General features: G+C 36.7%; 1 protein-coding gene across 1 annotated transcript in view; it reads left to right on the plus strand.

The window, feature by feature from the left end:
- LOC136877387 (putative leucine-rich repeat-containing protein DDB_G0290503) overlaps positions 1–26,934 on the plus strand; it is a 199,999-nt gene that overhangs the window by 93,077 nt on the left and 79,988 nt on the right. The window contains exons 6-7 of the mRNA XM_067151385.2: positions 4,070–4,270; positions 22,997–23,246. Of these exons, the coding sequence (XP_067007486.2) occupies positions 4,070–4,270; positions 22,997–23,246 (451 nt within the window). The remainder of the gene's footprint in view (positions 1–4,069; positions 4,271–22,996; positions 23,247–26,934) is intronic.

Here is a 26,934-nt window from a genome sequence, read left to right on the forward strand (position 1 = left end):
TAGCTCAGCCCAGTTACCTTTATGTTATAATTTCCCCATCTCTGGTTATAGCATGGGGTCAGCCTTACCTGTATTGCTGTTGAATATTTCCTGCCTCCTGGAATCTTCTCTACAGCCGTGAAATCATGCTATGGCTGTCATTCAAGTCCCAGCCCACCTCATACTGACTGTGGATGGCCTCTAGTCTGCCACCATTCGGCTATGCATACTGTCATCCAGATGTGTTTGCTTGAATGCTATGTGGCAAACACACACAGTACACAGTCAGAATCGCTGTACCCAAGACCTCTGCAGAATGGACTGTTTCAGGCATACCAATCAGTCTTGTACCATGTATGCCACGTGTTTCCACGTTGTCCAGCCACAGTTTAGTCTGCATATTATCGCCGCCATGATACTATGTTTTCTCATGGATTTCTTAGATCCCCTAACTTGTGGATGTGAGTGTAGACCAATTGTTACCAAGTAGTGTGGTGAGAAAGACCAAAGCATATTTTGATTTCTTTCATCAGTACATAAAATATGTTGTAATTAAGATTACCATACTATTTCTTTTTTCCAAAATATTTAGAAAATACTTTTTCACAGGAAATGCAAAAGAAGATTTTTGAATAAATGAACAATTTTAAAACAGGTTTTAGGTTAATTACATTTACAAAATATCACCAGCTGGTCTTAGCTAGTGAGGCCATTGATGATGTATCATCAATTCTTTTTAAATGTGTGGTCATTGATGATATTTTATTGGTAGGTCTTATAGGGGTTAAGGAAGATGGGAAAATACTGGACTTGCAAACAGCAAGAACTGAAAGTAAGCCATGTCTGTTATAATGACATTTTACTGTAAAGAGTATAGGACAAGTACAGTATATCCAGCAAGGTAATCAAATTTCAAAAATGGTTTTCACAGCTGCATATCTTCAAATCTCGGGAATAGAACCAGCTTTTGGGTGGTTAGGATGTGTGAGTTGACAGAGTTTCACCCAGACGTGCCAATTGGGCTCATCAGTTGGATCTGCGGCCATGAAAGCCATTTATGAAATTGCATCTCCATGGGGAGTACTTATTTTTGAAAACAGAGAATTCACTTCTCCTTTAGCAGGTTAGCAATCCTTACTTGCTAACATGGCAGGACCATGCAGTTGGTCTGCCACTGCTAAGCAGAGTCTTGGAGGGGTGTGCCAGTCCAACTGATGAGCCCAAATGGCACGTCTGGGCAAAACTCTGCAAACTCGCACGGCCTAACCACCCAAAAGGTGGTTCTATTCCCAAAATTTGAAGGTAATCAAACTTAATTTTGCAAATATATTTTGTACCGTGTGCTTCAGATACATACAGCTCAGTAAATTGGGTGTCCTAAAATAACAGGTGCTACAGAGAAGAAGATTTTCAGCCCAAATTCTTGATGCGTTGGCAACCTCTCTGTTTTACCTGTGCAGCAGGATGGTTACTCTTAATAAAGGCAAATGCTTCAGGTGGAGGTCTTTCAATGACTCATTAGATGGGGGTTAAAGCATTATGTGCAAGAGGAGGGGTATTAGTTGGTGTTATGACTTTGCCCACATTAGAGCAATAGTTAATGTTCTGGTTGCATATTGTTTGTTATTGAATGGAACAGGGATGGTACAGTAATATTGAGTTAGTGGATATCCTGTTTGTGTATGGGGAGAGTCAAATAACAGGGGCAATTATTGAAACTTTTCAACTTTCTTGCTCAAAATGATTCCATTATATGAAGCCATTTTCAGACTGCATTAACATTGAGGTCATAACTTCTGTTGTTGAGGACAAAAGTACAGTAAGTCAGAAATTCAAGAATGTTTTGTTTGAATTCAAGCTGTTGAGACCTTAGACATGTCTTGTAAGAGCCAACTAAGCATAATTTTTTGATACTGTGTTCAAGATAGGACAGAAGAAAGATTCATAGGTTTTTACAATGTCTCAAATGATAAAAGTGGTGTAGGATTGGCAGGTATCATTCGTATGGTTTTGGAAGAGTTGAATATAGATAACAAATAAAGTCATAAGCCAAATCTATGATGGTTGCTGGGTAATGGCAGACCAACAAAGGGGTGTACAAAATATTGAACAGCAGTTTTGCTCTCACGCAATCTTTATTCACTGCTATGCACACCAGTTGAATTTAGTGCTTTTATATGGTACAATATTAGTAAAACAATTACGTTTGTTTATTTAAGATTTAATGGCATTTCAAGGCTTTTTCAGCAATTCATCCAAGTACATTGTATTGTTTACTATTGCCACAGGTCTGCACTATATGATGGAACTTTTACTCAAGGGCCGTCATAACTATAATTAAATATTTCAGTGAGTTGTACCAAGTTTTTAATGCTATAATCAATGACAAACATTCTCACTGGAACTATGACACTATAAATTGTGCAAGGGGACTGATTAAGTATATGGATTATGCAAATTTTGTGTACCTGTTGAGCATTTATGAGGCATGCTTTATTTACATTGACCCTTTATTTAAAGTTCTGCAATCGCTAGTTAATATAAAATCTTACCATAATGAAATACAACTTCCCATTGCAAATGTACAGAACCTAACATGAAAAACTTTCATTGGAGAGTGTGCGCAAAGTAAGTATCCAATTGAACGGGAATGTAAGTTTCAGTGACTCAAAGGCTAGATTGAAAGCACTGACATATGAAATAATCGACTGCCAAATTGTTCAAATGAAATCCATATTTGAAGATTTTCCACAACTCCAGTTTCTAGATTTTATCAATGAAAAAATAAATCACAGAACAGTAGAAAGAATTTCCTAAGACAAAAATTTCCAAACTTAAAAAGCAGTAAGCATTTTAGGTGTAGAAAAATAACTTTTAAGAGAACTGTCCTCTGATGGCGCCTTTATTGAGAATGTCATTGACACGCTTGCAACAAAGAAAAACTGATGGATGGATTTGGTGTACAAGAGAGTTTTACAATGTTTTAAATATAACCATTTTTTGTTGATCTCTTTGTCTGTCTTTAAACTTAATTTTTAGGAGCACCATTCAGTAAAGTGTGCAGGTGTCCATCTCCAAGTTTTATTTCTGGCACTAGAGTGTATAACCCTCGAAGTGACAAATGCTGTGCTTCCCATACAATGTAATGTCACTAGAATGCCAACAATGCAAGTGCGACGCACAGTGCAGGCATTCGTTTAATCAGTTTTAACATATTCCACCTTTCACTGACACATTCATATCGAGTATGAAATTGAAGGCATAAGTTAACATCTTTCACAACTCATTTCTCACTAGCTGGCATAATTTAACATCTTTCAAAACTCATTCCTCACTAACTGGAAATGACTCATTCAAACACAGGGCAGGCAGAAATTCATCTATTCTTCCAACTTCACTCTGCTGTCTCAGTTGCTGTGAAATATTTCAAAATCACTTAGAGATGGTCGAGCTAAAAACCAAACGTTCCTGTTGGAGCCATTATCTTTTATTTCTGTAAGAACTGCATCACTTGAGAACAAACTTGGTACCGAGTTTGCAATTAATAATTTGAGTACAATATTTTAGAATGTATCCTGCCAAGTGATAAACTAAATATCTCTAGATATTATCAAGCACATTACTATAACTATAACACTTCTGAGTAACATGGTATACTTAATGTCAAATGTTTCTCTTTCTAAGACTCATTTAACATTTGTTTAAAACTGTGTGCAGTGCCTTGGTAGATGAATTGGCATTTAGAGAAAAACACTTGGCACTTGGAGGTTTAAACTATAGCGTTTCCATTTGATATCACGCTACACCAATGGTATTTTGTCAATAAAATGGTACTGCACAGTAACAAAATTTCACTATATATTTATATTCTTCATTCTGTTTCTTGAGGTTTTCTCATTTAGAGTAGATTGTCCCACGGTACAGATAAAGCAGTGAGGTTGCCAATACATCGGGAGTTTAGAATTGAAACATACTTCTCCGAAGTACCTATTACTTTAGACCATGCAACTTGCTGACTATACATATCTGAAACACACTACCGTACATAAAAGTTTAGAACTACATTTAAGAGCACAATTTATTGTTTCAGGAAAAGTGATTCATTAGAAACTCAAGTTCACTTCCTCCAAGTGGAGAATGACAAAATGAGGACTGTAGGAGCCATGTTGGAGCGGCAATCTTCTGAGATGATCTTGGCTCTGACCAATGCACAGAAGGAGCTTCAAGAAAAAACTGATGCTCTCAACAAGCTAGAGAAAATCGATCAGGAGAAAATGGAGACCATGAAAGTGTAAGAAAAAAAATTAAGCACACAAAAAGTCACTTTGAACAAGCAATATCTATAAAATCATGCTGCATACATTAAAACCTTAGAGTAACTCAAACATGTATTCACATTTGGACTTATAGCTTTAGAACTACAGATCTGATCTGAAGGGGTAAGGTACTGCTTGATTGGAAATATGGGACATGAGAGAACATAGGATAGACCAGACTTTACTGAATTGGAATTATCTTAGTTTTAAAACAAATTTGAATTATCTAGTATTAGATGATGATGATGATGATGATGATGATGATGATACTGGCTTCACTTTGGAGGACCCCAAGTTCAATTCCTGGCAGGCCAAGGATTTTAACTCTGTATAGTTAATTCCTCTGGTTCGGGTACAGAAGTTTTGTGTTTGTCCCAATATACATCTTGTAATCTACTTAAAACACCCCGCACTCAGAAACATGCAATAGTGAATACATCCTTCAACATAGAGTTGACGTCAGGAAGGCCATTCAGTTGTTGAGCTAGGCCAAATCAGCATCAATTGCTGATCGAAATAAAAACTGGGAAAAACTCCAGGGAGGTGTATTATTTATTTACCACAGTTCTGGCAACAAAAATATGAAACTTCTAATGAAAATTAGAGAACTCCATATACACATCTTTGGTACTAAGACAGAATCCAACATATCAGAAACCTTGTTTTTTTTTCAGGAGGACCGAGCTCGATAGCTGCAGTCGCTTAAGTGCTACCAGTATCCAGTATTCAGGAGATAGTAGGTTTGAACCCCACTGTCGGCAGCCCTGAAAATGGTTTTCCATGGTTTCCCATTTTCACACCAGGCAAATGCTGGGGCTGTACCTTAATTGAGGCCACGGCCGCTTCCTTCCCACTCCTAGCCCTTTCCTGTCCCATCATTGCCATAAGACCTTTCTGTGTCGGTGCGACGTAAAGCAAGTAGCAAAAAAAAAGTTTCAGGAGGCATATTTTAAGTTTATAAGGTCGCTGATATTCATGTTTTGTTTGAATTTAGACTGAATCAGTGTGACGAGTTTATTAATGAGTATTCTGTCACTCATTTGGGGATCTCCATAAAGCTTCTTTGCACAATTAAATTATTTCCATAAGTTACACACATCATTCTTTGACTCCATTAGATTCATTTATAAAAACTGACTTGCTGCTTATAATTTTTTATTGTTAATGACATTGGTTTCTACTTATTTTTGTTTGTTTGTAATATCCAGACATTCTGATGTTCTGTTCTGCATTTATGATACATCTTTCCTATGTTTAGGTGGCTCTGTAGGTATATTTTCCTCAAAGCCTCTTCTTGAGTACCATAGTGACTTAATTGGGATATTTCTCTTTGTGTTCCTGCAGAGCTTTCTGCTTTTCAATCATGTTGTCTGTGGCTTCATGGTGACCTCTTTGGTCTTCAAGAGAACAACTGGTACACAGCAACATGTCAGTTTTTTCTACCAAATAATCGACTTTGAATTTCGTCAGTCCATGAACAGTTTGGAACATCATCTTGCAGACATGTGGCAGGGAAACGGATGGTGGGAAGACCAAGAATCCACTGGATGGACATTGTAAAGATAGATGTTGCAGATAAGGGAAGGACACTGGAGGACATCATTAGCAACAGAACGTATCTCAATAAGACAGAATGGAAGAGGCTCGCCAACAGTACCTGGGAAACGAACTGTAAAATGATGATGATGATGATGATCTTGCAGACCAGTTTGTTGTTTCCATTTAGTTTCAAACAATATTGAGCTTTAATTTGCCTATTGTGCTTGATAACTGTTCATCAACAACCTTTCCTTTCACCAGATTTTTGGAGATCATTTATCCTAATACCAATATACTTGGTCTGTTATTGGACATTATAAATTTTCCAGCTAACTCATTCCTGGTTGCCAGAATTTTGCTCCAATGTGCTAAGTTGGGCTCATCACTTGGTAAATAGCACACCTACCAAGATGCATGGCTAGTGTATACCATGGAGGCCACTGCATAGGCTACTTGGAGCCACCGTCAGTGCCAATGCACTGTGAGAGACTGTCTCATTACCAAAAATTGATGCCTGCCTGGCCATCAGATGATATATATGTTGATTCCCATAGGGAACACTTACAGGCCAAAAAATTACAACTAAGACAGGATAGTGGAACGTACTGGGAAGCCCTATCTATGAGGTCAATGGGAACGTATGACGTTATGGGGGAGAAAAGACTTACAAGAAACACCCTCTAGCTCAACTACATTAAAAATGACAAGAAGGTTTTACAAAATACAGTTCCACGGCACGGAAACAAGACATACTTAAGTAACTTAACATAAAATTTGATTTAACAATGAAGGTGATGCTACATTAAAGGTTTAAAGCGAAAGTATTTAATGGATGAAAAATAGAAACTACGGCAATTGGAACCTACGGTAAACTCGGACACATTAACTTAAACTTTTAAAATGACATTAAGCAAAGAAATAATGAAACACAAAAGGAATTAAACTAAATGAAACGAAATCAGAAAACATTGAGAATAACATTGCAAAAACACTGAATTAACACTTAGCGCGGAAAGATGGAGCTCCCGAGGGTAGTAGCCCTCGAGCGCGAACGCTCGCTTGGGCGGTCGGATGGAAATTGATGCCGAGCTCATGCATCATTTTTCGAAGCCGGCCACAAGGCCGGAAATGGCCCGAATACAATTAACCAATGAGATCAAACTTACCCTAGATTCCTGGACCTTTTTGCCAATAGGAAATCTTGTGACCGTATACGGTCATTTTAACATCGTTAGCAATTGCACAAGTTCTGGAACATGATTACAACACCAAAATTTCATCATAGGAAACCACACGTGTGGTACAGGGTGACTCAATTTAAATAACCTTTTACATTTTAAAATCACATTACAAACATCAAATCAACCTTTGGACAAGTTACACCCTTGCTGACATTAATTTAAATTATAAATTACATAAAATTTACATACAAAAAAAATCACTTCGAAAACAATTCTCGTATCTTGCAATGTTCATTTACAGTTCCATATTATCGTGAAAACAATTCTCGTATCTTGCAATGTTCATTTACAGTTCCATATTATCGTGATGTTTCCATATTTTAAAAAAATTACAAACATATTTCAGTTACACAAAAACTGTAAAATTTATATTTCTAAACACACTGTAGTTCCAATTCTCCGTCCCACCGACCGGTGACAATTTATTTGAGTTCTTTCATTCTGCCTAAGAAGAGGCACAAAGATTTACTTTGGACTTATCGTTTTTATACACGTGCCATAGAAGGGGCACCACTCTTGCCTTTTTTGCAAATTATTCCTTTGTATATGTATGTACTCCAGTGTATCTATCTTTGAACAATAAACGGGGTCTAGCGGGGCGGGACTACGGCGAGTGTGATGTGGGCGTGCTCTGGGGGGGGAGCTCACTTGGCGGTTGTGGTGATCTCTGCGCCAGAATACCTCTATATCCCGTTCTCTTTACGTATGTACAAACATACTCCTCTGTATATTCAATTCACGTTATATTCCTCCAATCACAAAGGCTGAAGAGCCGCTCGTTCGGCTGATGGTCCGCCTACACCTTCTGGTGCAAGAATTGAAATAACAACTTGCTTGCTTGCTTGCCTTCACGGTATGCATTAGCCATGCATCTTGGTAGGTGTGCTATTTATCAACTGATGAGCCCAACTTAGCACACTGGGGCGAAACGCTGGCAACCAGGAATGAGTTAACTGGAAAATTTATAATGTTCAATAACGGACCATTTTATATTGGAATTATAAATTTACTCATTTTGACAAATATTTCAGGTTCCCTATGGAAATAAATATTTATATCATCATTTATCCTCCGTACAAAATTTGATTTTCTTCCCTTGTCAGCATTTATAAAAATTCTTGTGCAAAATCTTTTGTTGGTATTCATTTATATTTTCAAAGCACTTTCTACAGCAAGAGTTACCAGACAGCTAAAATATAATCTCTGTAGTTACTTCACCTTTACTAGTCCTTGCCTCTTTCCTGGATCACACAATTGTTTCTGCTGCTTTTGTGTATTCATTCTCATTTTCTTTTGTGATGGTTCTTCTAAAAATGCCTTCTTCTTCATTCTCTATTCTTTCTGGTCTGGGATATTTACTACTTGAGTATTGTTCACATCTGAAAGACCATTTTCAGGTAATGGAACACAGTTGGATGTGCATTTAAGTTCCAAGATGTCCTATTTGTTTCCTCAAAAAGTCCTTACACCAAAACTCTGAAACTTCTGTCATTTCTCCACAAAGGCCCCCTTTACACATATACACAGTAGCTGTGCTTAGGGGAAGACTGGGGAGAATCATTACATTTCCATTCTATTTTAGCCAGCTGAAACTAGGAATTATAGGAATTATTTAAAAAAAGCTATTTGTATAAGCCCTGTTCTTTATTTTCTTTAATTATTAACAAAATTACTAATAGAAATACCCTCTGTTCATCGTGGCTAACTGATTTGTATAATGCCACAGCAAGTAGTGGAGAATTCGCATGTGCTATGAGCAAGGATAACAGGAGTATATTTTTTTGTAAAGGTCATGGACACAGGTATGATTCACCCGCTTGCTGCACGCATTTGTCAGACTGGTAGTCCCTTTAGTGTCTGTTTCTTAGTGTGTAGTCAAACTACAGTAGCGGCAATTAGGGGGGAGAAAACATTACATTTTAATTCCATTTTAGCCAGACGAAACTAGAAATGATAGGAATTATTTAAAAAAGCAAATTGTGCAAGCCCTGTTGTCTTATCAACTAATTTTTTTCCTTTATTTTCTTTAATTATTAACAAAGTTAACAGCAGAAATATGCACAAAATATTGTTTGTCGCGGCTAAACGATTTGTATAGCACCAGAGCAAGTCGTGGAGACTTTGCAAGTGCTGTTAGGAAGGGTAGAAGGGGTATATTTTTGCTAAGGTCATGGATGCTGAGGTATGATTCACCCGCTTGCCGCGTGTGTTCATCAGTCTAGCAGTCTCTTTAGTGTCTGTTAGTTTCTTAGTGTGTAGTCAAATACTAAAAGATTTCTAAATGTATAGTCATGCCGTACTTCTATTTAATTATTGTAATACATCTGTAATATTGTTCCTTTGATGAAAGTTTTATTGAACAGTATCGAATCAAAATCTCAAAAAAAACCTATTATTACCACACTTCAGTTGGTAAACTCTCAACCTTTACCTCTCTGTCAAAATTCACCCAGAGAGTATAAAAAAATGTACTGTTTTGTAGCTTTTCTTTTCAGTTTAATGTATATAACTCCCTGGCCACTATATCCCACATATTTTTGCCCCCGCACTTCTGATTCACAATCGCCGCTACTGCATATAGATAATCTGCAATATTGCTGCCATGATTGCGTGGCTGCTGCAGTGGCTTCTTTAGGGCATGACAGGAAAGTGGAAACTGTGCAACCTGGGAGAGAGTCCTTAACCTTTGGGATGAGCCAAAAATCATTGGACACAAGGTCGGGTCAATAAGGAGCATGAGGAATCACTTCAGAATCTCTTCAGGAAGAGGTAAGATAAAACAGAAGAATGTTTAGATTGACCATGGGGGTGAGGATGAAACAGAAGTGCAAAAACAAGTAGATGTATGGAATCAAGAGATAGAAAAATTTGGGACGGAAGGAAGGAAGGAAGGATGTGGTTAAAAGTTTCAAGTACTTGGGAAGTGTGATCACACAAGATGGAAAGACAACTGAGGAAATTTGGAAAAGAATATAGCAAGCAAACAGCTTCTACCAGAGTGTAAGTGGTATTTTGTGGAACCAATCCATCCCGAAGAAATGTAAAAAAGATATTCAACCTATTATGAACCCATACTATATCTCTTGCTTGTTGTTTTAAGGGGCCTAACATCGAAGGTCATCGGCCCATACTATACCTCTAATGACAAAAGTTGAAGTCTAACTGCTAGGGTTGGAGGGAGGAGCATTGCACATTCCATTTCAGGATGTTGCCACATTCCAGCATTCCTTTCTCTTACCCCTCGCTTCCGGCCGACTTGTTCCCTGGTTCATTCTGACCGCTGTGATCTGTTGTAGACTACCTGGCCAGGCAGTGTTGTCCCATTTGCGATCACTCTTATCAGTGACATACAGTCAGGTTGCTGTGAGGGAATTCTTTACTGAAGGACTAGTACAGGATGACATCCCTCAAGTAACTGATGAAACTGGGATTCTTACAAATTGTATGTTGAAACTCATTAAATTACTTATATGTACCGTTTGAGACTGATGTGATAATATCGGGACTGACAGAGAATAAACAGGACTAAAATAAACTTTTTATTTAGAGTTACAAGATGGTTGTGGATGTAAAGGCAGTTAAATGAGTTTTAAGAAGTTGGACAAAAGATGGGCATATTAAAATAGTAAAATTTTATACTTTCCAATTTCAAAACAAAGAATTTTGATGTAACACTTAACTTCTTCAACAGTGCTACCCTTTTTGAAGCAATTGTAGCTCATCTCATACTTAACAGTTAACTTACACTTTCTTACACAATAGGGGACAATATTAATATTAAATTAATGCTTACATAATGCTCAAACTGTTCAAATATTCATACTGAGACGTTCAGTAGCTGCTCAAAATATAATTAGCCTACTTTCTTCTATCTGTATGTATGTCTGTTTACCCTTCAGTCTTGTTTCTTGATACCAGGTCGGGATGAGATGAGATTAATTTATACAGTATGTTTCTACGGCCGGATGGCCTTCCTGGCACCAACCTCAGTTGAGGAGCTAATGAAGACGAAATGTGTTATGGTGAATGGGTAAGGGGTGCGAGGACTCAGCTCTGGCCTATGGATAGGAACTGTACTGGCTTTTGCCTGGAAGTGAAAATATTAAACCACAGAAAACAATTCTGAGAACAGCCGACGGTAGGATTCGAACCCATGCATTTCCTGAATGCAGAGCTTGGCTCCATAGCCGTAGCACATTAAAACGCACAGCCACTCAGCCTACTATCACCTATATAAATAAAATTATAATTTTTGTCTGTATGCTCAGATTAGCTGTACAAGATTCCAGAACTTAAATGTTTATTGTCGCAGCCACCAAATTAGGTGGGTCAGAGAAATTACGCTGTTGCCAAGGTTATGTAGCAACTGACAAAGAAATGTCTGACTGAACACATCATTTCGGAGTGTGAGGCAGGTTATTCTCTCTCAAGCTCCTGATGTTACTTCATACAATGCTTCAAAACAAATTATACCACAAGCTTCAGAAAAGACTGCTGATTTCAGTGGTATAACTATTTTTCACATAAACCACTTTGAATAATTATTAAAAATAAAATCTTGAATGAGTAAACTTAAATCCGTAGAATCATGTATTGAAAATTTCAGTAAGCAGTCAAGTTTTTATTTCTTCAGCCAATAAAATTTTGTCTGCGGGTAAAATGTAAAAAAACGCCTGACTTACATTTTTTATCTGAAACATATTTCCGTGAGTCTTGCAGTTTTACTGGAAAATTTCCCCGAAAGCAGTAATGTAAATGACGCTAGCAATCACCTTTCTTCAAGATTTTGATGATAGTGGCATTTTTTTTTGTTCGCGAGGTACTTCTCTGACTTACCAAATTTTGAGGATGAGAGTAAAAAATTCTCATTCTGAGTGAATGACCACCAGCTTGAATTAACTCCAGAGGGATGTTATCTAGGGCAGGTGCCTTTTTGGGTTTCAGACGATTGAGGGCTGCATTGAATTCTTGGTAAGTTGGCGGCACTGCCATCCATGGTTGTTGGGCTGTTGAGGCACATCACTAAGAAAGTCTTCATCAGCAGTGGAAGGACGATTTAGAACGGTGGAGAAATGTTCCTTCAAATGCTCCAGGATTTCATGGCTGTCAGTAAGAGTGATAGAGTTGTCAGCAGTTTTCAGTGTACCTATTGAAGAGTGACATGGACTGTACAGCTCCTTTATTCCTGTGTAAAAGTTACTCATGTCCCAAGCATCAGATAGTTTCTGAAGTTCCTGAGCTTTTTGCTGTCACCAGGTATTCTTAATTTCTCTTATCTTTGTCTGACATGTTCTTTTGAGTTCTAAGAAAAGTGCTTTCTTCATGTTGGAGGATGGATCTTGAAGAAGGGATAGATTGGCTTCCCTTTTTGCATTGATGAGAGACAAATTTTTCTCATTGTTGTCGTTTAACCAGTCTTTTCTCTTGTGCTTTACAAAACCAATGGTTTCCTCAGCTGACTTAATGATTATCTTCTGTAAAGTGGCCCTTTCTTTCTGAACGCCATTTGTGCTAACTATATATACACACATTTATTTAGAAAGAATAAAAACTTCCCCCATAAGGAGGTTGCCCTTGAGGACAAGGTATACTATATACATTTATGGCTATATAAATACTTTCTGAATATGGATTATGAGCCTTTCAAGGCTTTGACAACCACAATTTTTCTTAACAACTCTGATAGATTGAACCTTGATCAGAATTCTTCAAAGAATTTAGGAATTGTTCCTCTCGCACCAATTGTGAGGCCCACAACCTCGATGTTATCCAGTCCGTATTCACGTCGGTAGAAGGGGACAGTTGGTTCATAGATGCTTTTCTTTTCCTCGTGTACTTCACTGGGCTGATTAGCATGCAATTCAAACCGAACTGTAGGATCAATAATATATCCATTGGTGTTATTTTTGAAGGCTATCATATCAATCCTACGGGTACTGCTGTTCTCCAATAATCCATGGACCTCTTCATTTACTGTGTAACAAGCGTCCCGCAAAGACTGAGCGACGGAGCTTCGTATGGCATGGTGTCTAGTAAGTCGCAGTGTTTGGCCATGTGGACAGTATCCCAGGATATGAGAAAGGGTTTCTATCTCGTTGTGACAATGCTGACAATGGTTATTATCCTGGGACCTGCCTGGCACAGCTCGAAAGGCTGTGACGCTAGTGGTCATCTTTAGAGCATCATGCCAACTGTTCGCTGAAAGGTTTTCTTTAAGTAACACCTTTTCCCTCTTGAAGAAGCTGACACCATTTTTGAAATCTCTGATCTCTCAGTAATTGTCTTATTTTCTTGGAATCCAAACGGAGACAAGCTGCTCGACTGAGTGGTATGTGATTGAAATAATAACAGTAAGTTATTTATTAGACCACCTAATCAATACAAAGTCTAGTCTTGGATGATTTACATAAATTTGTTAACTAATAGTGGTACCGGTACATGTTTTGCCTTCCCTGAAGGCATCATCAGCAATAGTCTTAACCTTAAATTAAAATAAGCGTCTAAATAACAATTATGAAATTAATTTTAAAATCTTGAGGAGATTTGAAGTAAAATAACATTAAAAATAACAATGATGGTTTAAAAAATACAATGTGATGAGATATAATAGTGGAAGTATTAACAAAATTAACATTAGAAGGCTGCTAAAATACGTGCAATGGATAAAACAACAGATTGTTATACAACAAGTAGTAAGATTGCATAAAAATAAAGTTGATAGTCTAGCGGTTATAATTAGACGATGGCAAAAAATCGTATATAATCAAAGTAAAGAAGAGAGAATAAAAGTCAAAGGTTGGTCGAGAGATCCGAAGTTAATCATAATCTTGAAGATAAAAGACGAAAGTCAGAGGCATATGGTGAAGTTGTAGAACACGTTGAGGATATGAAGTTGTAGAATAGAAGTTGAAGAACAGTTTCAAATAGGATCTCTATGGACCATCTCAAAATTTGAAGTAATGCTTAAATGTTGCAAATTGTGAGTTTGTAGATATTCTACAGTAGTTGAAAAGGCATATAATAGTGAAATCATTTGAATCGAGTGAAGGAACACTCATGTTCTTAATTAATATATGTATGGATTGTTTAGTCAGTAAGTAAAATTTGACACCGTAGTTTCAATAATCTACATAGAGACACTTGTGAAGGAGGACCGAAAGTTGACTTGATTGACAGCACGGAATTGATTTCCTGTTGCTTTATTGAATGTCAAATATATCTTTAAATATTAATGAGTTTAATCACCAAGATTGTAGAGTGTAAAGTGTGTTTTAACGATAGCTAATTAAACCTTTAGAAAAATTTATTTATGCCAATCTTTGCCAGTAATAGCATCCTTACCTCTTCCGTTCAGTTTATGCCTATAAATTAGATTTAAGTTGGTCGTAATTCATAGCTGCGGACGCACCATGGCCATGAGAGGCTCGGGCTCATATTTCAGAACGGAAGGGTAGCGGTTGACCACGCTATGTCAAATAGGACATTTGTCATCTCATATGTTCGAATTAGTCATTTCAATCCAAATGAGGCAGCATTTGTCACTAGAGAGAAAAGGTCCCTTGACTGTTAATTTCTGTGGTGCGTGGTCCCATGTGTTCATGACCTGGTTGGGGTAAATTTGCATCATCACATGGTCCTATGAGCTATGGGGGTTAATGGGAAAGGTCCCAATACATTGTCTGAGGAACAAGAGTTACCGAGGGGAATTTTATTCTTCGTTTGTCGATTGACAATAACTTGTCTCTGGACATCCGGATGCGCTTTGCTGATGTATACGCCCAAATCCCTGGCACCTTGAAGATAACATCCACAATGCTTGCATTTTATCTTGATAACTGAGTTGTTTTTTGTAAAATTCTCTAAACCCGAGGTGTGAGGTTAATATTTGAATTCTCATCCATAATTATGTCTTTATTAGGAATTGGAGCACTTGGTTCACTCTTGAGTAATGACCTTAAAAGTCAAGTATGAATGGTCTTCATAGGGATGTATTATACCGCGAATAGGTTAGAAGTTGAGACACAAATGATAATAAGAAAATATATCAAAATTTTAAGAAGGTATATATATCCGAATAGTCACTAATTATGGAATTACTGAGCTCGATAGCTGCAGTCACTTCAGTGCGGCCAGTAGCCAGTAATCGGGAGATAGTGGGTTCGAAACCCACTGTCGGCAGCCCTGAAGATGGTTTTCCGTGGTTTACCATTTTCACACCAGGCAAATGCCAGGGCTGTACCTTAATTAAGGCCATGGCCGCTTCCTTCCAATTCCTAGGCCTCTCCTATCCCATAGTCGCCATAAGACCTATCTGTGTCGGTGCGACGTAAAGCAAATAGCAAAACAAAAATAAATTATGGAATTGATTATTTAGAAATGAGAGGGAGCAGCTAAACAGTATTCTAACATAGGAGATATTTTCAACTCTTGTAACCTCGATACATAACCTAAGCATCATGGTGACAATGGGTTATAATGTAAACAAACATGCTGGAGTACAAATATATCAAAATTGATACATGATGCTCAAGAACTCAAGCAAATCACATCTAACGTAAGAGATGCACTTAAAAAATAACTTCGAAAACACATATTAATAATATCAAATCAAACAGAATCATAAAACATCCATAAAATCGTAAGCCTCTAACCATATCAAACTTGCCAAGTCACCACCTTCCTGATATAGGCCTCATGCGAATGAATGGTGATGCGCTCTGGCGGCGAACGTGGAGTTACATTAGAGTAAAATAATATATTATTATTGGTCCACCTTTTCAATACAAAATGAAAATTACATAGGGACTAGTTTCGACCTAGTAATAGGTCATCATCAGCCTGAAGTAAATTAAAGCGTAAATATCGAAGAAAAACATAAACAATGTAAACACAAGTACAGTCTTTTTAAAGGTACATACCATGTGGGAATTTGAGTAGAGATATATTAAAAATAATAACTCTTCCAATTGACGAAGCACTGAGCGGAAGTTATGTAAAGTTCGGTGCGCCGTATATTATAAAAGACCACTGTGCACTAAATGATGTAATAAAGAAGAAGAGTAGGTTGAATGCTGGCTTCTTCTTAGCTGTTGTATATTCGAAGAAGATTACGTCGTATTTTATAAGGTATTGAAAGACGTCAAAATACATGGATGTTGGAAAGGCTCTTCATTTTTTGGAACAAGGCAATTGTTGCGCGAGGAGGCTTAGGAAACCAGAGAAGCGCTATATTATGTTAAAAAATAGAGATCCTTAAAAAAGTTCCGTGCGTCGTATAAATTGTGGAAATAGAAATCGAAAAAACTTGGTTCTTAAGCGATAATGTTGTTCATTCAGAGATCAATTGAAAATAAAGAATCGTAACATTGTCTTCTCAAGATGTTTATAAAGTAGAATTAATAGACGATGCGAAGTATGATACTAGGAGAAAGCTCTTCTGCTTCTGGAATCTTGAAGGACGATGGATGTTTCACGAGGTGGAATAACATATATGGAGTTAAATAAAGGTGGATATAAATTCGCAGTTCAATGCGGACCATAAATTTGATTCTGAATAAAAGACAGTAAGATTTTTTTTTTTTTTTTATTAGCTGAAGAGAGAAACGGAGGTAGGTAAGGATCAAAGGAAAATTTTTGAGGAGGTGAAGGAAGGAAAATAAAGGTATGAGATTTTTTTTTTTTTTTTTTTATTAGCTGAAGAGAGAAACGGAGGTAGGTAAGGATCAAAGGAAAATTTTTGAGGAGGTGAAGGAAGGAAAATAAAGGTATGAGTTTTTTTTTTTTAGCTGAAGAGAGAAACGGAGGTAGGTAAGGATCAAAGGAAAATTTTAGAGGAGGTGAAAGAAGGAAAATAAAGGTATGAGGTGGAGTTCCTAATTGGGAGAGGAGTGCTTGGTTTGCTCTATTGTCTCATGTGGGTTGCATTGACACAAATACAGTAGAGACAATACACGTCACTGAGCGAGATATCGAGGGACAGCTATTGGAGCTCACTCTAGCGGATAGACCTGAACGGTACTGATTCTGTCATAAGAGCACGTGCATTTTTGTGTGAAGTTTTTGGTGTTATTTATGCGTTCTCAGTGAGTTGACATAATTAAATAGTAGCGTGTGTCATTTCTTGATATCTCCTCTCAACATGAGGGGAAAGGTATGTGCTGTGTTTGGCTGCAGTAATTACGAAGTAGAGAAAAATGCGCGGTCGTTCTTCAGGTTCCCTCGTGACAAGAACATGTAAGTAATATTGTGTTTGCATATATATTCTTCCAGTGACAGATTTTTATAGTACTTCATAATCTTCTGACCTGCTCGACCCATGTTTTAACGGGCTTAAAATATAATACGCATATTTTATTGTATAGTGCAGCAGTTAACCTTCAATACCGATGTGTTGTTGTAGGTGTGATCTGTGGGTTTTGAAATGTCACAGAAGCAATTTGGATAAAGTGTACAAGAAAGAAGGGACGTTACGCTTATATAAGAATTATAAGATCTGTTCAGATCATTTTCAGGGCAGCGACTTTAAAAATCCTCGACTATACAGCCAAGGGTATGTTACATTTTTACTCTAATTGTACGTAAATATTCCTCAAAGCATCACTAACGATAACATTTTCAAACTTTTCTTTCTTTTATCCCTCTTCTCAGATTAAAGCCGGGATTTTATAGATTTTCTTTCTGTTAGTAGGCTTCATGTTAAGAGGAAAATTGTCCAGTATTAAATGTTAATTCATTGCATCATATGTGTAAGGAATGTGCCGATATTTTTATTGACAAATGTCTTAATGTGATGATAAAATGTTTTTAAATGAGGAAAAAGACAAATCCAACCGTAAGATTTCAGGCAGGTATGGTAAAGCTAAAAAAAGTAATGCATAAATGAAAGATCAAGCCATTTCACAGCAGTCCATTTCACACCTTGTTTATATGTCTAATTTCAGTCTTTAAATAATAACCTTTTAAATAATTCTTCATTCATTTATCCAGAATTGCTTTAGCAACTTCAAAGTTAATATCTCAATACCACTTTCTTTCTAGACGTAATTTATTTATCCATTTCCGTATATACATTTCCATTGATATTTGAATTTAGCGCGATTTGTTCAGGTCAAGTCACTAGGAGCGCCACCGTCGAATTGTCTCCCATGTTAGCAAGGCGAAATCCGTAAGTGTCGTGTATTGTCTCTACTATATTTGATTGACATTAACTTCTATCGTCTGTAATATGACGTCCAAAACTGATTGTGGTTCCACTTCCGTATTTTTAACAGTAACAACAATTATTGCACAGCAATTCTCCTCCTGGAACAAAGTCTTTTAAAAGTTTCTGAACGACAAACAAAATGTGATCAGAAGCAAAGCGTGGACTAAATCTTCTAAACGAATCATGAAGGATAAAAAACTGAGGACACCTCCCTACAAACAATTCCAGTATTTACATCGGTCATTTTGTAAAATTAATGCTTTGAGGAGATCCTAACAGCCCTGTGTATGTAGGCCTACTTAGATTATTCTGATATCAAATTCAAACAGTAAATGGGAATTACTAGAAAAAACAATCATTGCTGAGTGTTAACAAAAGACGAAAACTAAGGCATAACATAGGCAACACAGCTGAAACTTTCACAGGTTTTAATGTCTGTTTGATTACTGATGCAAGTGCACGGGCTAGTAAGATTATTTTAATACCATGTTTTGCTCATTAGCCGACTATTTTCTAACTGATACTGCATTGGAAGGTTAGTTGGATAGAGGGTGTTTCTTGTAAGTCTTTTCTCCCCCTTAATGCTATACCTTCCCATGGCCCTCATAGGGTTGCTGCACCTTCCACTCTCCTTTATTAGTTGTCATTTTTAGGCCTGTAAGTGTTCCCTTGTATTTGATTTAATTTTGCATATTGAAAGTTATCTGTCACCTTTCCATGCTCTGATGTGTATTCACTGCCTCTGCATCATTTTACTATTTCTTTATTCACATTTTATGTCAATATTTATTATTATTATTGTTTTCATATTATTATTATTATTATTATTATTATTATTATTATTATTATTATTATTATTATTATTATTATTATTATTGTGTATGCGTTGTCTCACCCCAACACTACATTGGATTATTATTTTTATTATTATTATTTTCACATTATTATTGTTATTCTATTTATTATTATTATTATTTTATGTCATTGGTCTTGAATCAATGCTACAATTAGTATAATTATTGGCTCCTCCATGGCCCAGATGGCAGCCTCTGACAGTTAAGGAAAAGCAGTACACTTTAGGGTGTTTAGCAAATAGGTTGGATTATTGTTTTTTTTTTATTTTTACTTTATTTTATTTCTACTTTATTAGTCATAAATATTTGTTAAAAGGAAGATAAAAGGCATTTAATTTGATGTGTGGGTCCCCAGAATTATTATTATTATTATTATTATTATTATTATTATTATTATTATTATTATTATTATTATTATTATTATTATTATTATTATTATTATTATTATTATTATTATTATTATTATTAAAAATACATCACAATTGGGAACCGGTGTCAATGGTCACTTACAGTAGTGTGGTAATAAAGTAAAGTTAAAACATAATTACCCAACTACAACAACAACAACAACACGACAGCAACAAGAGTACAAGAAGCAATTCCCAGTGAAGAAAATATTACAAAAAATACTGCTAGTTTAACATTCTAAATCCAGTATCATAATGTATAGTACATAACTATTAACCATTAATCCATTAAATTTCTTCTTATTAAAATTTTACCTTAATCCTCGTCGTCTTCCTCCTCAGAAGAGTCTGTTAGCTGTATGCAAATCATCTCATTGTCAAAAATGGACTGGATGTTTCTGTAGGTATTTTCTATTTTTTCCACATGGCTGATGTAATTTCTCCACTTGTCAGGTGTCATGAACATACAGGCTGAATAATTTCTTCCAATGGTTTCTTTCTTAAATTTTGTGATGCACACCTCCTTTTTATCTCTGACCATGCCATCTCAATGGGAGTGAAAATGCAGTGGTATGGAGGTATGCACATGACTGTGTGTCCATAACTGGCTCCCAATTCGTCTACAACATACTTTCTTTTTCTTTCTCCAATATGCGTGTTCTCTGCAATAATTTTGAGAAGTACTTGAATTATAGGAACAGGATGATGGACAGAAATATTTTTATTGATCATATATTGTAGGATTCGATCTTTCTTCCAGGATTGATTGGGTTTAGGATTAAATACATGGCTTTGGTAGAAGGCATTGTCCATCACAGATGGCCCTTTTAAGCATCATAGTATCTTCTCTTCAAACCATTTTTCAAAGATTTCCGATTTCATGCTGTCATGGTAATCCACAGGAGCACCCGTCATTTTAGCATATGTAACTAGAAGAGCATCACTAATAAAACCAAACTGTCCACCGCAATGAACAATAACGATTCTATCGCCTTTGTTGAATGAGGTTGTTACAGAAAAATTGTCAGAATTGTCTGTCCAGTTCTTCATTCTGCAACAGTTACTGTCAAACCACGTTTCATCTAGGTATACGTCAGCATAACCTTGGGCCCGAAGATCTTGAATATCTTGAAGATATCTGTACCGCCAGGCAATTATTTCAGGTGTGTCAGCTTTTAAACACTTTTTAGGTACAGACAGGTATTTAAATCCCATACTTTTCAGAAGAGTGCGACAGGCTTCAGCAGCTGGCACATTTCTTATCCTCACTGCTAGATGGGGGCTTCATTCATTCCATTCTTGACCCACTCGAATGACTGGAAACAGGCTGTGGATTTTCATTTCATTCACTTTTCAGAAGACAACACAGTGTCTTCGCCCCATATGGAAACTGATAATCTGTCCCAGCTGTCTTCTGTTTCACTAATTCTGTTAGGTCACTTATTGTTGGAGATTTACCATCCCTATATTACTCAAAAACTGTTTGATGAAGCAGATCCTGAGTGAAATCATCTATTTTATCACATTTAAATTTCTGCTTCCAAACTTCAATTTTAGTAGGGGTTGCATAAGTATTGACACCACTGATTTTAACTATTTTGTTCACCATAGTAAGGCAGATTTCTGTCACTTCCGATGCTAAATTATTTAAATTTTTACCAGTTATAATACCACCATTTTCTAAAACACCTCATAAGAAATTTTGAATGTTCCTCACCAACACCACGTTTTTTTTTGTAATTTAACACCTCTGCCAATCACATTTTTGTCTCTTTTAGTTGAAGTTCTTGGTGAAGAAGTAGAAGAAGGCCCAGGCAGCTGATTTAATTTCGCTTCATTACATTGTGATTCTTGATATAACCACGGCCGGAAGAAGACCGACATATTACTGCTCTTGCGTTAAACTGATAAGTTATAAATATTACAAATACTGTATCAGTTATTCAATATGATACTATTAATAATGCTCACTAGGTCACTACACTGCACTCGACATGAAGAAAGAGTCAAGACTGAAAAGAGTGGTTTGGCAACCTCTCCATACCAAGCAAGGATCACTTGAAGCTCGTTAACTCAACAGGGTGTAGGGTGGGATTGACAGCTGGCTTCCAACTACCCTCCAAGAACTGATGCCGTCATGTTTTGTTCCCAACTAGACCCAATTTGTGGGTTTCAACTGATGTGATATTAATGATTATGTGAATGCTGAAATTCTCATATACACACTTTCCATAGACTCAACTAATTAAATGGGATGAATTTGACATACATCAAAATACTATTTTATCTAATGTGTATTTCATTAGAAGTAATTTTAATTTTAAAATGTATACTTGTTGTGACAACACCAGAAACAAAATTTTACTTTTTTTAAGACACATCAAACTTCACAACACAGCTCACGAGCACATTACCCAATTTTTAATGTGTAAGTCTTGTCATTGTCTTATGTATACATACAGAGATTAATGCTTTGTCAATTTTTAGTTATAAGTGGCTGAGGATGATCATTATATGATTGAAACTAGTCCCACAATGTGATATATATAAATAGTCACATATAAACAAATATGTATTGATTAGGTGGAATCCTTATTTCTATTTATTCTAATTAATGTTAATACCGAGCTCGATAGCTGCAGTCGCTTAAGTACGGCCAGTATCCAGTATTCGGGAGATAGTAGGTTCGAACCCCACTGTCGGCAGCCCTGAAAATGGTTTTCCGTGGTTTCCCATTTTCACACTAGGCAAATGCTGGGGCTGTACCTTAATTAAGGCCACGGCCGATTCCTTCCCACTCCTAGTCCTTCCCTGTCCCATCGTCGCCGTAAGACCTATCTGTGTCGGTGCGACGCAACAAAACAAATAAAAAAATAATAATGTTAATCTTTTCTGTCTATATGTAAAATGTGAAGAATTTAGCAGGGATTAGCAACAAAAAGATCACTACACTATCCCCATGCTTTGAATAGTGGAATAATATGGATATTCATTTATGTCATAATAGTGGTGTGTAGGGAACTTTAATTTGTTTCCATTAATATTTACTGTGATTTGAGGTGATTTATTATGACATTTTATGTTATAGTCGTGTTGATTGCGGAAAGAATCTGGCTCCATCAAATATGAATTGCATTCACAGTTGTATAATGAAGAAGTACAGTACCGGTACATATATTTAAAAATATCTCTAAGTTTTAAATAGTTTTTCATCAGTAACTCAATGCTATACTGAAGTGACTTGGGTCGTTTCTGCAATCATGATTCATACTAAAGAAATTATCACACTGACTCTTCATTCCCAAAATTTAATTCATTTCATTCAGGTTTCAGTCCTAATTTCATATACTTAGAATACCCTTTTTTCCTTGTCAATAATAATTTTAGTAGACTTTAAATGGATGGATTCCTTTGTCTGTATCATTGATAATGAGAGTTTATATATCACTTTCTATAGCAACCACTGGAGTGAAAGGGAACAACTCCTGCGTGAGATAAAGGAGATGGAATCTGGCAAAATGCACTTTGAACAGTCAACTTTAGAACTGAGTAAAGTGAAGGAACTACTTGAAAAAGAACAACAAGACCTGTCAGAGAAACTGCTCAAGGCTGTACGCTTAGTACTAACAGAAAAAATCAAACATCAGAAGGCAGAGAGCCGGGCTGAGGAATTAACGAACTTCATAGCTCAGTTGGAGGCTGACAAGGTGAGAATGGTCTCTAGTACGTTACATAAGGTAGAGTATAAGAGATTGTACTTGGTACACTTCTAAATATTCTCAATATACAGTACATTGTATATTTTGTAAACATCATATTTTTAGTATACAAGGAATTACTTTTCCAAATGCATATTTTTGGAAACTATGTGAAATACACCCAGGCTTATGACTTTCTCTTGGTAATCATAAATGGATGCTATAAATATTATACAATTTATGAGCAGAAGGTATAGACCTTTCCCATCTACCATAAATCAAAGTCTTGTAATGTGAATAAAATATTCTTCTTGTAGTGCCTTCTCCAATACTGAAGACTGGCCACAATTACAGCGAAGTTTGTACAATGTTTGACAGTCCTCATCAGTCTACTATAATCTAGTCCTGTCCAATCCCATAAGTTCCTCAGTCAAGAGTGTTTCCTTTGACCGCGACCTCTACGTCCATCAGTTCTACACTGCATGATCAATTTAAGCAGGTTGTACTTTTCATTCCTCATAATATGCCTTTCTTTTCTTGATTGTACACATCAACATTCATTCCCTCCTCATGCATTTGAGTAAGGCAGCATTGGAGACGTGATCAGTCCAGGAGATCTGTAACATCCTTCGGAATGCCCACATCTCAAAGGCATTTATTCTTTTAATGGTGTTACATTTCAAAGTCCATGTTTCAGCGCCGTACAAAAGCACTGAATATACATAGCATCTGACGAAGTTATGACGTGTCTCCAAGCTGAGGCTTCTGTCACACAGTAGATTCCTCATTTTCAGAAAGCTAGTATGAGCCACTTTTATTCATGCACGGATCTCTAAATGCTCATAAGAATGTGCGTGCTACGTGTTCTGGATATGGCCATCACCTTGTTCTTGTTGGTGATAATTTTGAGACCAAGATTCTGTCTACCAAACACCAAAGACCTTCAGTACTGTCAGCCAAGATGACAGTGTCACCTGTGGACCTCAGATTGTTGATCAGCCTACCGTTAACTTTTACTCCATCTTCCACTTCTTGAAGAGCAGTTTGGAAGATCTGCTCAGAGTACAGATTAAATAGCAGGGGAGATAATACACACCCTTGCCATACTCCCTGTCTGATCCTAGTAGCGCAAGTGTCAAAGTTTCCAATTCTTATGGAAGCTTCTTGATGTTCGTACAGCTTTTTGACAAATGTAAGATCTTTACTATCTATTCCTATTGTGTTCAGAATTCGCAGGAGTTCAGAATATTTGACACAATTGAATGCTCTGGCATAATCAATGAAGCAGATGTATACATCTTTAGCCTGGTCTCTATAATTTTTTAGAAGTGTCATCAGGCAGAACAAGGCCTCACGTGTCCCAAAGCCCTTATGGAAACCAAATTGTTTGTCATCTATGTCCAGTTCACATTTTTGATGAATTCTGAAATACCGTATATTATCTTTAGAAACAATTTAAGAACTTGACTCATGAGACTAATGAGTAATGAGTATCTGTATTAGTTACATCTAGTTGCATTTGGCTTTTTAGGAATGGAGATTAGAACTGACTTCAACCGTTCTTGTGGGATGTATCCTGGTTAAAAATCTAACACTGTAAGTAATTTCAGAATTTCAGGGTGAATATCATCTGGCCCTGTTGCTCTTCTAGTTTTTAATAATGTTACAACCCTTTGCACTTCACTGATCAAAATTTCAGGTTCAGGCTCTGTACTTACTAAACCTAATGGTAAAATTGGGTTTGTTCCTTTTCCAAATAGACTTTGCATGTAGTTCACCTGTTCTTCCTCAGCTTCCTCTTTACTGGAAATCAGACTATTTTCTGCATTAAGAAGTCAAGTGTAAGGTCAAGTTTTGAAGTTACCTGTTACTTCTTTTACCTTCTTATGCAAATTCAACACATCATGTTTGCTTCGTAGGGCACAATCTGCAAAATGTCCGACTCATTGGCTGAATGGCCAGTGTACTGGCCTTCGGTTCAGAGGGTCCCGGGTTCGATTCCCGGCTGGGTTGGAGATTTTAACCTTCATTGGTTAATTCCAGTGGCTCGGGTGCTGGGTGTTTGTGCTGTCCCCAACATCCCTGCAATTCACTCACCACACATAACACTATCCTCCACCATAATAACACATAGTTACCTATACATGGCAGATGCCACCCACCCTCATAGAAGGACCTGGCTTCTATTTAACCCCTGCAAACAAATATGGGTAGCATGGCAGGTTTTCACTTCACTAATAAAATGATTTTCCATAAGTCTGACTACGTTAATTTATTCTCAAAACAAAACAAAGCAAAACAGAACAAAACCACACCCACAATCATCATCTGATGATACCAACTCGTCTTGCCGTTTAAACAAACTCATAAATTAAGTCGCCAAAATCGATAAACCACAGATGTGCAATATACCAACAATTTAGATACACTCAGTCTTGTTTTACATATTTACACTTATTACATACCTCAAGGTAATAGTTCGATAGGCATTGCCCGATGCTACTAGAATTCCACATTATAAGTAAGAACAGGTGCTATGAGCTTCCTTGCACTTGGATGCCCCTTATTTACTAAGATCATCCCTAACCTTAATTAAACAAACATTTTCTCTCGTCACTTCAAAAACTATTGCCGTGTTAGTGCATAATATATTTCAGAATTTATACAAAGTTATCTCAACCTATTTTATCTGTATTTGCTCATCATTTCAAAACAACTGCAATGATAGCATACGATATGAGAATATTTCAGAATTTATACAAAGTTATCTAAACATATTTTATCTTTATCATCTGAGATCTGAAATATAGAATGTAGACCTCATGAAATTTATTTCTATAAACCATGACAGTCAATAGATAAGTTACCCCACTATGGCAATGAGTAGAACATACAGCCAGTGCCTCAACGCCGAGTGTCGGAGAGTGGTAAATAACATGATCCTCTAAGGCAGGCATATCAATGTCACAAGCTGAATGACAGTTCTTTGTGCATGAGACATGGCTGTTGCGAGCGGCTAGCCCAGGACATTATCAGATAACGCAAGCCTGGAGGGTTGTATGTTACATGTTCATAACTATGATACTTGGTACTATACGTGTATATATTCTTTCATATCAGGACATAACATAATTAATTGTGTTCAACATGACGTTTGCATAAAAAAGACAAAACAACATGCTTTGTAATTACCGTGTATCAAGAAAATAAGTAATTATTTTAAAGGTTGCAATAAGCAGTGAAGTGTAAAATAAAAAGCATTTATTTTTTAGGGGCTTAACATGCTCAACTTCGCTATGAACAAATATGAAACAAAATAATGCTGAATACTATGCCACTACTATTTCATTTCTGTAGCAAATGTCATGTTTTTATAAACTTAAAATAAATTATGCTTTGATAAAAGGCAGCCATGTTGATACAAAGGTACACAAATACAAACCCACACTATCAAATTACTATGTTAATCCTTATGCCACAGCCTATGCAACTGTATGTGTCAGTCATTACTTATAGACCAAAGCAGGTAACTGGAGCCTGTCATCAGTAGGCATGCACAGCTCTGAGTCAGCATCACGGGGAAGTACAAACCGACTGAGGAGAAGAGAGTTGTGCCCGAGTGCACAGGTATTTCTAGTACGGGCACTGTGCTTACGGTGAGCAAGGTTTGATATCCATGGCCTAATGTGACCAACGG

The sequence above is a fragment of the Anabrus simplex genome, chromosome 7 (assembly GCF_040414725.1).
Source record: "Anabrus simplex isolate iqAnaSimp1 chromosome 7, ASM4041472v1, whole genome shotgun sequence".
NCBI lineage: Eukaryota > Metazoa > Arthropoda > Insecta > Orthoptera > Tettigoniidae > Anabrus > Anabrus simplex.